Here is a 12,919-nt window from a genome sequence, read left to right as displayed (position 1 = left end):
GCTTAGGGTAGAAGATAAAGAGCTCTGTTTTGCTTAGGTTGAGTTTGAAATGCTGTTGGGGCAAGCATATGGAGATGATAGAATAGTAGATTTTGAGTTAGAAAGGACTTTCTAGTTAAATCCCCTCATTTTGCAGATGACAAAACTAAGACCCAGATTAGGGAAGTGACTTGCTCAAAGTCATGTAGGTAATCAAAGTCAGAGGTGCTATTTGAACTCAGTTCCTCTGTGTCCAAATGTAGGTTGTCTCAAAAGTCTTAGTGCAGTTTAAGCTATTAAGGCTTAAACTACAACACACTATTTCTTTTGCATATTTCTGTAGCATTTTCAAGTATACAAAGTGCTTCTCTTACAATACGTAGCTCTATGAGATAGTCAATGCAAATATTATTTCTGTTTTACAGATGAACTTGAAAGTCAGAATGTATATGCTCAACATTACCTAATTAAGAGATAGCTAGCAGCCATTCTGTGATAAAAGATTGGATTCAAGGAGAAAGGAGTAAGGCTGGATAAGATTTGAGTCTTACATAGTTGTACACAGATATAGATAGCAATCACATAGAGATTATAACTGAGCCTGTGGAGTAGATGAGATCACCAAGAGGGTACAGAGATAGAAAGGGACTTAGGACAAAGCCCAGTTCTTAAGACCTAAGAGAAATAATAAGATAATTATACTACAAATTATAATATAAATTAAAATATGATTCAGTGCTTAAAAGTGGTCACATAGGGGGCAGCTAGGTGGCACAGTGAAGAGAGCACTTGCCCTGGAGTCAGGAGGACTTGAGTTCAAATGTGGCCTCAGACATTTGAAATCCTTACTAGCTGTGTGGCCTTGGGCAAGTCACTTAACCCTGATTGCCCTGCCTTCCCCTCTCCAAAAAAAAAAAAGTCACATAGAGTAGAATTAGAGATTTGAGGAGAAGACCTTACTTTCAACTGGGGAGGCCAGAATAGGTGTAAGAATTTTACCTTAACCCTTAAAGGAAAAGAATGAAAGATTTTGTCAGGTAGATACAGGGGAGAAGTAATTCCAACAGGAAAATACATGAGAATATAGTATGAGTTGTCTGGAACATGAAGTGTACCAAGGAGAGTAGTGTGAAATGAGCCTGGAAAGAAAGGTTGGACTAGTATTGGTACTTCGAGTATTACATTAAGGGTTGTGTATTCTTGGTCAGTAAATAGTCAATGAAAGTTTTTAAGTAATAAACAGGTCTGCTTATTAGGAAAGTAATTTAGTAGTACGTGAAGGATAGTTTGGAAAAGAGAGAGAATAGAGGCAGCGTCCATTTGAAGAGGCTCTTAAGCTACTCTAAGTTGACAGTAATGAGAAACCTGACTATTGTGGTGGTACAGGAGGGAAGGATGTTAGGTCATAGTGATAGTGAAAGAACTTGCCCGCTGATAGGCTGTGGGGAAGCAAAGAAATGGGAGAGTCAGAAATTGGTGCAGAGTGTGAGGTGAGGCGGCTGGTAATGGCTGAGTGAGTTCAGAGGTAGAAGTTTAGAGGTGACAAAGAAATGGGCTTACTTTTGGACATAATGTATTTCAAGCGTCAGCAGGATACCCTGGTACAGATTTCTAGTAGGTAGTTGGGAATACAGAACTGGAGCTCAGAAAAGAGTCTAGGAATGGAATTAAAGACTTGGGAGCCCTCTACATAGAAATGATCTTTGAAACCATGGAGATAGAAAAGCTGAAGAAACTTGGGGGTGATATACCCACACTCATTAAGAATGGCCAGAGACCTTTTGCAGTTTATGGAGAAGTCCTTAGATAATAATAGCATTTTTACAACACATTGAGGTTTGCAAAGAGCTTTGCACATATTATCTCCTATCCTCACAACCCTGGGAGGTGGGTGCTTTTATTTTTCCCATTTTACAGGTGGGCACACTGATGTGCAGAGAGTTTAAGTGAATTGCCCAAATTCACACAATATTAAGTGTCTGAGGCCAAGTGTGAAATCAGGATTTCCTGATTCCAAGTCCTTCATTCTATCCACCAAACCAGCTAGCCACCTGAGAGTCATGTTAGAACTTCTTTAAAGGCATGATATATTTTTCTATTCCTTGAAATTCAGTTCTAAAGTACTTATGGTTTTGTTTGCTCATTCTCGTATTCAGTGGGGCCTGCATTTTAGATATAGATAGTTTGGAAAACAAGAATGAATAATATAATCAAGGCAGTGTGAAAATGAGGGTTTTTCAGATTCAGAATTTTATAAAGGTTTAATTGTTAAGGTTTTTGCTATATTTTTGGAAATAAAAAGTGTAGCCTAAATAAAATATAGATAATGTTTATTCCTTTGAACATACACACATACACATTTACCTTATCTTTAATATACTTCATGACAATCTAACAAAGATAAGACTTTCAATTAGTTTTACTATGTGTAGTTTTATTTACGAAGTTAGTTTTTTTGATTGCTTTTCCTTTCTTAAAAGAGTATAAAATTTGGTTGATTGACTTGAAACCTAATTTATGCTTATTATGTAGCTTTTTTTTCTCTTTCAAATCCCAAGAGGTATTCCAAAATAACATAATTCTTTTCTCTCAAGATATATTACACAGGCAAGTACCAGAGCCTAGGAATCAAACAAGGTGGGCCTTCAGCAGGAAAATGGGTTGAGCTGCCAATTACTAAATCTCCAAAGATAGTTCAGTTTTCAGTCGGCCATGATGGTTCCCATGCTCTGTTAGTTGCAGAGGATGGAAGCATATTCTTCACAGGATCTGCCAGTAAAGGAGAAGATGGAGAGTCAAGTAAGTTGCCTTGGTTGACTGTGGAAATAGTATGAAATTAATTTTATCAGAGAATATGTTAATTTCATGAATAATTATTAACATAACAAGTTTATTATCTCGTTAGGATTATATTTACTTTGCCTGTTCTTTTTATTGATTTGTAAAATGTTGTAAAATAGGAAAATTCATAATCACTATGCTGCCTAAAATATTAGATAATATTTTAGCAGGAGGGTTTGCTTTTAAAATATGATGTTATTAAAGATAAAATATAAAAATGATCTAAAAATTTAATTATTAGACATTTTTATTTTTTGTTAAAATTATTTTTCATTCTTAATAAAGGTTTTCTTAAACCTGGTGGATATACTTTGTATCTTATTATTTATTTGCTTGATTAGCTTATGGTATAAAAGCTTATGCTTTTGCCTAGCTATAAAAAAGTATGTATAACTTTGATGTTCATCAAAGAATTATAATTGCTGATGACATTCTAAAGTGATAGGAAGTTTGTTCTAAGCTTCTTTAGCTAAACGACCTCTGATGTCCTGCCTTTGTCATGAACTGGCTCTGTGACCTGGGCAAGTGCCTTGACCCCTCAGTGTCCTAGGAAACTCTCTAAGACTAAGTTACAGAGCAGGTACTGACATGTACTAGTAGAGGGAGTTTCCTTACTGGGAAGCTCTCAGTGCTGATGACATTACAGACCATTACCTGTCTCTGTCCTGTCCATTTTGAAGTATCTATGAGGATTCACTATGCACTGGGCTCAGTTAGAGCACCTGGATTCAGATTCCACTTCTTCTATTATACTGCTTGGGTGACCACTGGCAAATCTCTTCATGTCTCTGAACCAGCTTTTTTCTTCTGTAAAATGATGGACTAGAGAGCTGTTAATGTCCCCATCCAGCTATCAATCAATAGCCCTGTGTACATGGAGGGCAGCCAGGTGGTACAATACTAGGCCTCACTTACTAGCTGCATGACCCTGTTAAGCTTCTTAACCTCTCTGCTTCAGTTTCTTCATCTTAAAATGGAGAGGATAACAGCACCTACCTTGCAGGGTTGTTGTGAAAACATCAAATGAGATAATGTTTTTAAAGCACTTACCACAGTGCCTTGCACATAGAAAGCACTATGTAAATGCTTTTTCCATTCTTCTTCCCCTTCCCAATGTTAGACTTAACTTTTATTGTAAGTGTAAAAGTAAAGTATGTTTTCATTGAAGATTTTAATAGTGTATACTTGGTTTCTTTTGCAAGATACATTCTTTTTGCACATTAACTTTAAATTACTTTATTCGCCTATTTTTTTAAAAGCTAAAAGCAGACGGCAATCCAAACCATACAAGCCTAAAAAAATCATTAAAATGGAAGGAAAAATTGTGGTATACACAGCATGCAATAATGGAAGTAGTTCTGTCATATCTAAAGATGGAGAACTCTACATGTTTGGGAAAGACGCCATTTATTCCGACAGTTCAAGTAAGTTAACATTTAAAAGTTACATAGCACAATTACAAGGACATACTGTTAGAAAATATGGGAAGATGCCTATACAGAGGCCACTAAGTGGTGCAGTGATTAGAATGCAGGACTTGGAATTTGGTAGCCCGGAGTTCACATCCTGCCCCAAATACATATCAGCTGTGTAACCTTGATCTATGTGACTTCAGTTTTATTACCTATAAAATGTAATAGCACCTACCTCCCAGGGTTTTTTTGAGAATCAAATGGAGTAGTATTTGTGAAGTTCTTTGAAATATCTTAAAGTGCTTTGTAAATGCTAGTTATTATCATTTGTGAGCCATTTACACATGAAAATCACTAACATGTCATTCCTACTTTGATTTCACTCTTCATTTTGGTCTTTTCAGATAAAACTTTTGTTTTATATTTGTAACTCCTCCCTATATACTCTGAGATATTCAAATCCTGCCTCATACTTATTAACTGTATGAATCTAGGCAAGTCATTTAACCTTTCTCAGCCTTAATTTCTCATCTGTAAAATGAGAATAATGTAAAATGAGAGGCACCTACCTCTCAGGATTGAGTGAGATAACATATGTGAAGATTTTGCAAACCTTAAAGTGGCATATAAATGCTAGCTGTTGTCAGAGAGAAACATCACTGATGTCATATAGGGTTAACCAAAGTTCCATGATGACATGAAAATCTAAAAACTCTAAGCAGTAGGGACAGAAAATAAATAGAATATTTGATCATTTTTGTTATGTTGGACTTCATAGTTGTATTATATTTGTAGTTTGTTAATACATATTGAAAAACATTGCCTCATATGAGGAATTTTATGACATATAAAAGATAGCGTTCTCTTTGAGAAGAACACATATAAAATGATCATTTCAAAATTAGTAGTCACAATTAAGTAATAGAGATTTACTTTCAAAGTACTTAAATATAGGATAGTTCAATGAGGATTGCTAAATAAAGACATCCATCTGCATGGAATTTTTATGAGCCTAGAATAATAAAAAGATCTATGAAAGGATGCCCTCCTATGAGTTTACACTTTAAAAAAAGACTTTCCAGGTGCTAAAGGAAAGCAGTGACATAATTATTATCAAAAAGTTTAAAACAGTGAACAAGACTTCATTGGCTATTTTTTTTAAAATGATAGCTAACATTATGTAGATATATAAGATTTCCAAGGCACATCACATAAATTACCTAATGTAATATTTGGGGGGTAAAAACCTGTGAAAAGTACCACAGATACTACTCAGAAATTATAAAGAATGTGACTGTGTTCACACAGATAGCATGTGTTGCTAGCTGACTTTGAATTCGGGTCTTTCCTCACTCGGTTCTAGTTCAGCTCTTTCAACTCCTTAAATCCCACTGTAATGCGAAATACAGTCAACCATGGGCCTCGGTGCTAGACCTACAGCACATACATTATATAATAAATGCTTGGTAATTATTTAATGAATCAAATCGACTTGACTCGGTAGTGTGAGGATAGTCTAATTTTTTTATAGTTTTCCTGCTTTTAATAATCAGGGTCCATGAGAAATCACTTCATTGGCTTTTCATTAAAAGAAGTGCCCTTCTTATAATAAATTTTGGTGAGGTTTTATTTGATTTTGTAGTGACAAGTCAAAATCCACGAAATAGGTAAACCCTGGGTCCTTTGTCCTACCAGAATAGTCCATGGATCAAAAACATTTTACAACTGCTTTACCAGTACTGGAGTATTGAAGAATGTTTATCGATTAAGTAGTCTCATGATCAGTATAGCATCCAAAAGGCACATTCCTCATCCATTTCTTGTTCCTTACAAATTCTCTTTTCCCAATAGGTTTGGTAACTGATTTGAAGGGCCATTTTGTAACTCAGGTAGCCATGGGAAAGGCTCATACTTGTGTCTTAATGAAGAATGGGGAAGTTTGGACATTTGGTGTAAATAACAAAGGACAGTGTGGACGAGATACAGGCTCCATGAACCAAGGAGGGAAAGGTAAGTATTTAATGTACTCATATTATAATTTTTTCCTCCTTTAAAAATATATATGAGGCAGTGAAATAGAGCCTTTAAGATAATGCAATGTTTTTGAAAATATTTTCCCCTGAAATTTGAGAAGTTACTATACTGGTTTATCCTTTTATTGGTATATATTCTCTGGTTTGTTGATTTAATCAATTTCCATGTTAAATGATCATCTCTATGCAAATTACTCTGTATAACCAGCCTCTTAGTCTTTCCTGAGTTCTAGTTCCACATCACCAGCTGCCTTTTGGACATTTCAAACTTAATGACTCATAGAAATCACAAAATCAACATGTCTAAATAGAAATCATGTCTCCCCCAAAACTTATTCCTCTTTAAAACCTCCCTATTGCTAGCTAGTGTTGCTAGCCACCTTGCTATTCCTTGAGCAAGATATTCTATATCTTAACTTCTCACATTTTTATTGGCTGTCTCCCATGCCTGGAATTTTCTCCCTCCTCATCTATTTCCTGGCTTCCCTGGCCTCTTTGAAGTCTCAGCCACAATCCCACCTGCCAGTGCCTTAATGTTAGGGTCTTCCATCTGAAATTGTTTCCAATTTAGCGTGTGTGTGTGTGTGTGTGTGTGTGTGTGTGTTGTGAACATATTGCTTGTATATAGTTGTTTGCATATTATCTCCCCCATTAGATTGTAAGATCTTTGAGAACAGCAACTGTTTTTAACAGTGTGCAGTTAGCATTGAATTACTTTTTTAAATGTCAGATCTCAGAACAACTGTACTTATTTTTATATCTGTATTATTAACTTTAAAATTACAGTAACACCTGTTGGAAAATGAGCTTTGTAACATAAGCGAATTTTAAAAGGAACTAAAACTTAAGAACTTAACCAAAATGTAACTATTTTAGTGAAATCTTTCTCATATGCACATATATATGTATACAAAAATACATACATATATTTATATGTAAATCCCTCCTAAATGTACTTTTTCATTTTCTTGAACAGTTAAAATCAGCTAAACTTTTTCAGTGTACAGTATTGATCAGTTTTGTGGACTTTTTTTTTCTTTTTCTTTAAAAAAATAGTGTTTGCTATATAGAATGGTTCTTTGGGGAGGGGAATGAGGAAGAGAAAGGATACTAGGAGAAATTCTGGTGTTGTAAAAAAATATGATGAATATTTTTTAAAATCTTTTAAAAAATCATCAGGTAAATGCCTTTGGACAATTCACTTAATCCTCTCTCCTAGGACCCACTTTATTCATCTATAAAAAGGGATTGGACTAATTGAATATGAGATTCCACTGAGGTGTAAAACTATGTATTACAATTACTAATATGAACATGAGGAGTTATACTCTGTAGTAATAATACTAACACTAAGACATCAGTCTCAGGGTTCATTGATTTTCCCTTCACTAAATAGCCCCAGGGTGCTGTGTTTTTTTAAAAATACTATGATTTCTTTATTGTTAAGCTTTCTACTGTCATTTTTGATACTGTCACTCTGCCTGTGTCTAGCAAGACCTTCAGCTATTTTTAAGTTCCTGTCACTTGTCATAACCTTCTGTCTTGTTATTTCTCTGCTTCATTCCTCCTAAACTTATTCCTCCTCAGTGTGTGATCTGTATACAGTCTCTTCATCCTTACTCTAGCCTCTCTACACAACTTGGATCAGTCTATCTACTCTGTCCTCAGTCCCTTGCCCTCTTGTTTGGTTGCAGGGTCATACCTTGAAAAACTCTATCCCAGGTTACTGGCACTGTCTGTCTCCTTTACTCCTATTTGTAGTACTTAACACTGTTGGAGAAAGTCATGCAACTGTTCTGATTGGGTCTACTACAAATTTACATTACATATTTTCAACTACCCCCTCACTTCTATGTGCCATTCCTTTGACTCTGCCCCTATGGACTCAATATTGTATACATCTTATATGGTGTTCTCAACCATTTCTTCTCTCCTAAAAACATCTGGACCACCTCCTTCCTTTCAGCAGATAAACTCATTTTGTATTTTTCTTAGAAAATTGAGGCATCTATCATTTTCCCCAGTTTTATACCTCAGATACCTTTGACATCATCTCCCCTTCTACCTTACTCTGCTCCAGTATCAAAGAAGGAAGCAGTCCTTTTTGTTACCAAGTCCATTCCTTGTACATGTGCCCTTGATCCCATCCCTTCCTGTTTCCTCCGGGAGAGTGCTCTTTCAATCTACTCTTCAACTTTCTAATCTTTAGTCTCTCTTTATCTGCTGGCTCTTTGCCTTCTGCCAACAACTATGGTCAGATCTTCATACTTAAAAAACCTTCACTCAAATCTTTCATTCTCTCAAGTTAGTAGCTTTTACCTTTCTTCCCTTTCCTAGCCAAAATCCTAGAAACAAGTTTTCTACTCCCTAATTCTGTTACCTTCTCTCCTATGGACTTATACAGCCACTATTCTATTGAACCCGTACAAGGTTGTCGGTGGTTTTTTTTAATTGCTTAAATCCAGTATAATCTTCTCACAGTTTTTATCCTTTTTGTTCACTGTTTTTTGATACCTTTGGCCAACTATTGTTATTGTTGTTATGCTCTTTCTTGTCGTTCTCTTTCTAAGATTTTCATGATGCTGCTCTCCCTAGAACGGGATTTCTCCGAAGTTCTATCCTGGAATTTCTTCTCTGCTCTTTCTCTTGTCTTCTCTGTTCACTCTTGGTAGTTTCATGCATCACACATGGGTTAATTTGTTATCTCATTTCAGATGACTCCTAAATCTACGTATCTTGCTCTAGCTTGTCTCTTTTCTGAGCTCCAGCTCAGGGAATTATCAGCTCCCTGCTTTACCTCTCTACCTGGATGGCATCTCATAATCAATATTTCTGATCATTTATATGCTTCCAGGCATTATGATTTCCCTAGAACCCAGCTCTTTTTCCTAACTTCCCTATTTCTCTCAAAGGCATTACTGTTCTTCTGGTCACCCAATTTTGTATCCTGGGAGCTATCCTTTATGCAAGACTTATCCTTGATATTTCTCCCTTATCTCCCATATGTAATAATTTGACAATTTTGTCAGTTCTGCCTTCACAGTACAAACTCTTGCATCCATCCACTTCTCAATACTCATCTGCTCAAATTATCATCATCTCTCATCTGAACTATTATAATAGCTTCCTAACTAGATTCTCAGTTTCTTGTCTCTTCTCTCTGTAACTCTCCGCAGAGTTGCCAAAGTAAGCTTCCTAAAGCACAGGTCCAAATATGTCCTTTTCTGGCTTTGAAATATCTATGGCTCCCTTTTGCCTCCAAGATAAAATCTGAACTCCTCAATTTGGCATTTAAAGCCCTTCACAGTTTGGTTCCAGTCTGCCTTTGTAGTATTCGCAGTTTCCCAAAATAGTTAACTTTTCATATTACTGTTTTATAGCTTAGAGCTGTCTTTTGAAAATATGAAGCTCTAAAGAAGTCTTTGCAGAACTAATAAATTTTGAAGAAACTTCATTACAGCAGGCTTACACTGAACCAGTGCCATCTGGAGTTACTTAAAGTGTGTGTGTGTGTGTGTGTGTGTGTATTTTTGTGTGTGTAAGCATGTGTCTGTATCCACACATGTGCAGGGATAGGAAGCCATGTGCTTCTTTCCTGAAAAGCTTCAAGGAGCTTCCTACTTCAAAGCTTTTTCTTTTGCATGTTGTCTCTTTTCTCCTCTCCTTCCCCCCTCCACCACTACTCTGCTTTTTTTTTAGTAAGTGTAAAAGAGTTGTTAGTTGGCTTTCAAGTTAGTATTTTTTTAACTGTTAGACATTGTGTATCCTCATCTTTTTAGGGCAGCTAGATAGAGTGCTGATCCTAGAGTCAGGAAGACTCACCTTCCTGAGTTCAAATCTGCCTTCAAACACTTACTAGCTGTGTGAGCTGGGGCAAGTCACTTAACCCTGTTTGCCTCAGTTTCCTCATCTCTAAAATTAGCTGGAGAAGGAAATGGCAAATGCAATATCTTTGCCAAGAAAACCCCAAATGGAATCACAAAGAGTTGAACATAACTGAAACAACTGAACAAAATCCTCTTCCTTTACATATACAGTTGAATTAGTATGGTGCCATTACCCACTGTGGCATATGACTCAGGAGAGAAACTAGAACCAGAGAGGTCAATTAGGAAGCTCTTATTGTAGATCAGATGAGAGGAAATGAGAACCTAAACTGGCTGGTGGCTGTGGTGTAAAGAAGAAGGGCTTGAAGCTACAGAGAGGGAAGTAGAGTCGAGAAGACTTGACAAACAATTGGCTAAGGGCGATAATGAAGAAGAAAGATTCAGGTTTGATTCTCAAGCTGTGAACCTGGGTGATTTGAGAGCTAGCGGTACCTTCAAAACATTGTATGTATGTGTGAATATGTATGCATATAATTACATATAATCATACATACACATAATTTATACATGGATACCTGTATATGTGAAATAGATATTAATCACATAGATAGATATGGAATTGTAATTACTTATTACCTTTAAAGCATGGAAATAAATCATATAGAAAGTTATTGATTGTTGTTCCAAAAATAGGTTTTGGAATTGAAAACATGGCAACAGCAATGGATGAAGACTTGGAAGAAGAACTAGATGAGAAAGATGAGAAATCCATGATGTGTCCTCCAGGCATGCACAAATGGAAACTTGAGCAGTGCATGGTTTGTACTGTCTGTGGAGACTGTACAGGTTATGGAGCCAGTTGTGTCAGTAGTGGACGGCCAGACAGAGTCCCTGGAGGGTAAGGAAATAAATTAGTACAAATAACTTAATTTTTTATTTCTTTAGTCTTCTGTAATTGTTAGTAGAACATCAAGAATACATTGTTTAGCATATATATTTTTCAGAAATAATTCCAAATATTTCAGAAAATCATTTTTATTATGCATTTCTTAGAACTAAAATTAAATGAATTTTGTCACTAGGAGTTTAGTGTATTTTTTATTCAAAAGAGTTTTGCCCTTCACTTAAGGAGCAGTGCAGATCCAGTATTGTTCCTCCTTTGATAGCCCCTGATGCCATGAATGCTGTGTCTCTCAACCTGTACGCATGGTTGCCATAAAATTCATGAATACTTAGTCTCCTAAGGAATTGGGGGGGGGGGGTTGTGATCTGTATTGTTGAAAGTAGTAGCAAAAATAATGAAATCTTGGATCCAGCAATATGAAGAAACAAGAGGAAAGGGAAGGCTCACTGTATGAACTGAAACAACTGAATCTGCATGAATCTGTAATGAAGGACATGAATGTTATGGTAATTAGGGTGGGACTTTTTTGTTGTCTTCTCTTTTGGAATGCTAAGGTGCTCAAGTGCCTTTAATGAGTCTTGACTTTGTTTGACTAGGGCAGGTAAAGTGGGACCTTTTGCTGTCTTTGTTTTGGAGTGCTTCTCAGCACTAAGGAATCTTTGATGAATAGGGAGTCTTTGGTGACTTGCTTATGTCAAGGGAAGGCCTAGTTTACATGTTTGAGTCCCATGGTTGTGACACCCTCTGACTCTGAAGAAGTGTATATATACTCAGAGGTTAATGTTTTGCCTTTGGGGGGCACACTCATTGGAAGAGTGTTGGTGATTTGGCCAGATGAGATTCTGGGTAGCTGTAGGAGCCCCTTCCTCCCCGGCTTTGAAAACCCAGATGTTGGTGCTTCTCTCTCTAGTAACTGTTTGTGTGTTGCTTGGACAGACAGCTAGAAGCCTATCTGCTTATTCGTGCTTGTTTTCTCTGTTTATATAATGTATGCTTGTAGTTTCTGTTTGTATTCTTCCTGAAGTTCAGGGTGCTGACTTTTCCCCCTGAACTAAGTGAATGGTATATGTATGTTTAATTAAAGTAATTTGTAAACCCCTTAAGGTTGCTTTCCTTAGAAAAGCAGATCAAAGAATCTGTGCTAGCAGTCGTCCTGTGTGCTGGTGTTATTGGCCTTACACCTCCACAGTAGCTGCGAGCACCATTGTTGTTACAGTGAATCAATGAAAAGCAAAGCAAACGATGGTCATTTAATGTCATTTGTGATTCCAGCCAAGTCAGGCAGGTTTCAGATTTCAACATGGGCAGTTGTGACCCTGCCTCTGAATACAGTATCCAAGAGAGCTTTTTTTTTTCTTTAACTGTGTCTGGAACATATTCCTCCAAAGGGAAATAATGAAGAGAGAAATGTCATAGGCTTAGAAAATTTTGCTTTGCAAATTGAAAATATTTCACAGGATCTGGTGGAATTTTAAAATCTAAACAGTAATAATTTAGCTGGAGTTGGTAGGTGACACAGTGGATAAAGTACCTGGCCTAGAATCAGAAACTCTGCATTAAAATCCAGACTCAGATACTTACTAGCCATGTGACCCAACTCTTCATTTTTTGATACTGGATACTTTCCAACGTAGCAGTCTGTGTACCTGATTTGGCACTGTGTTTGTTACTAACCTCTTGTTATTTCAAGGAACTAAATTGTTGGCAAGATTTAATCATATAAAGCAACACTGAAAATTCTGAATGCGTTTGTTTTTAATCAAACAAAATAAAAGCCAAAAATGATGTAGTAATGGCTTAAGATGATCAGAGAGACCTGCTTTGGTCATTTTTAATGAAAAGTATGGATATTTGTGTTTTCCTTGTTCTTTTTATTTAGTTTTATTATATATTAGACCATTTTGGCTTGAGATTATTTGGTGG

At 36.3% G+C, this 12,919-nt stretch overlaps 1 protein-coding gene across 1 annotated transcript in view; it reads left to right on the top strand.

The window, feature by feature from the left end:
- MYCBP2 (MYC binding protein 2) overlaps positions 1–12,919 on the top strand; it is a 342,008-nt gene that overhangs the window by 107,849 nt on the left and 221,240 nt on the right. The window contains exons 12-15 of the mRNA XM_036754198.1: positions 2,574–2,778; positions 4,080–4,244; positions 6,084–6,242; positions 10,786–10,990. Of these exons, the coding sequence (XP_036610093.1) occupies positions 2,574–2,778; positions 4,080–4,244; positions 6,084–6,242; positions 10,786–10,990 (734 nt within the window). The remainder of the gene's footprint in view (positions 1–2,573; positions 2,779–4,079; positions 4,245–6,083; positions 6,243–10,785; positions 10,991–12,919) is intronic.

Source organism: Trichosurus vulpecula, chromosome 4 (genome assembly GCF_011100635.1).
Source record: "Trichosurus vulpecula isolate mTriVul1 chromosome 4, mTriVul1.pri, whole genome shotgun sequence".
Taxonomy (NCBI): domain Eukaryota; kingdom Metazoa; phylum Chordata; class Mammalia; order Diprotodontia; family Phalangeridae; genus Trichosurus; species Trichosurus vulpecula.
This window is presented reverse-complemented; position numbering and strand designations above follow the sequence as displayed.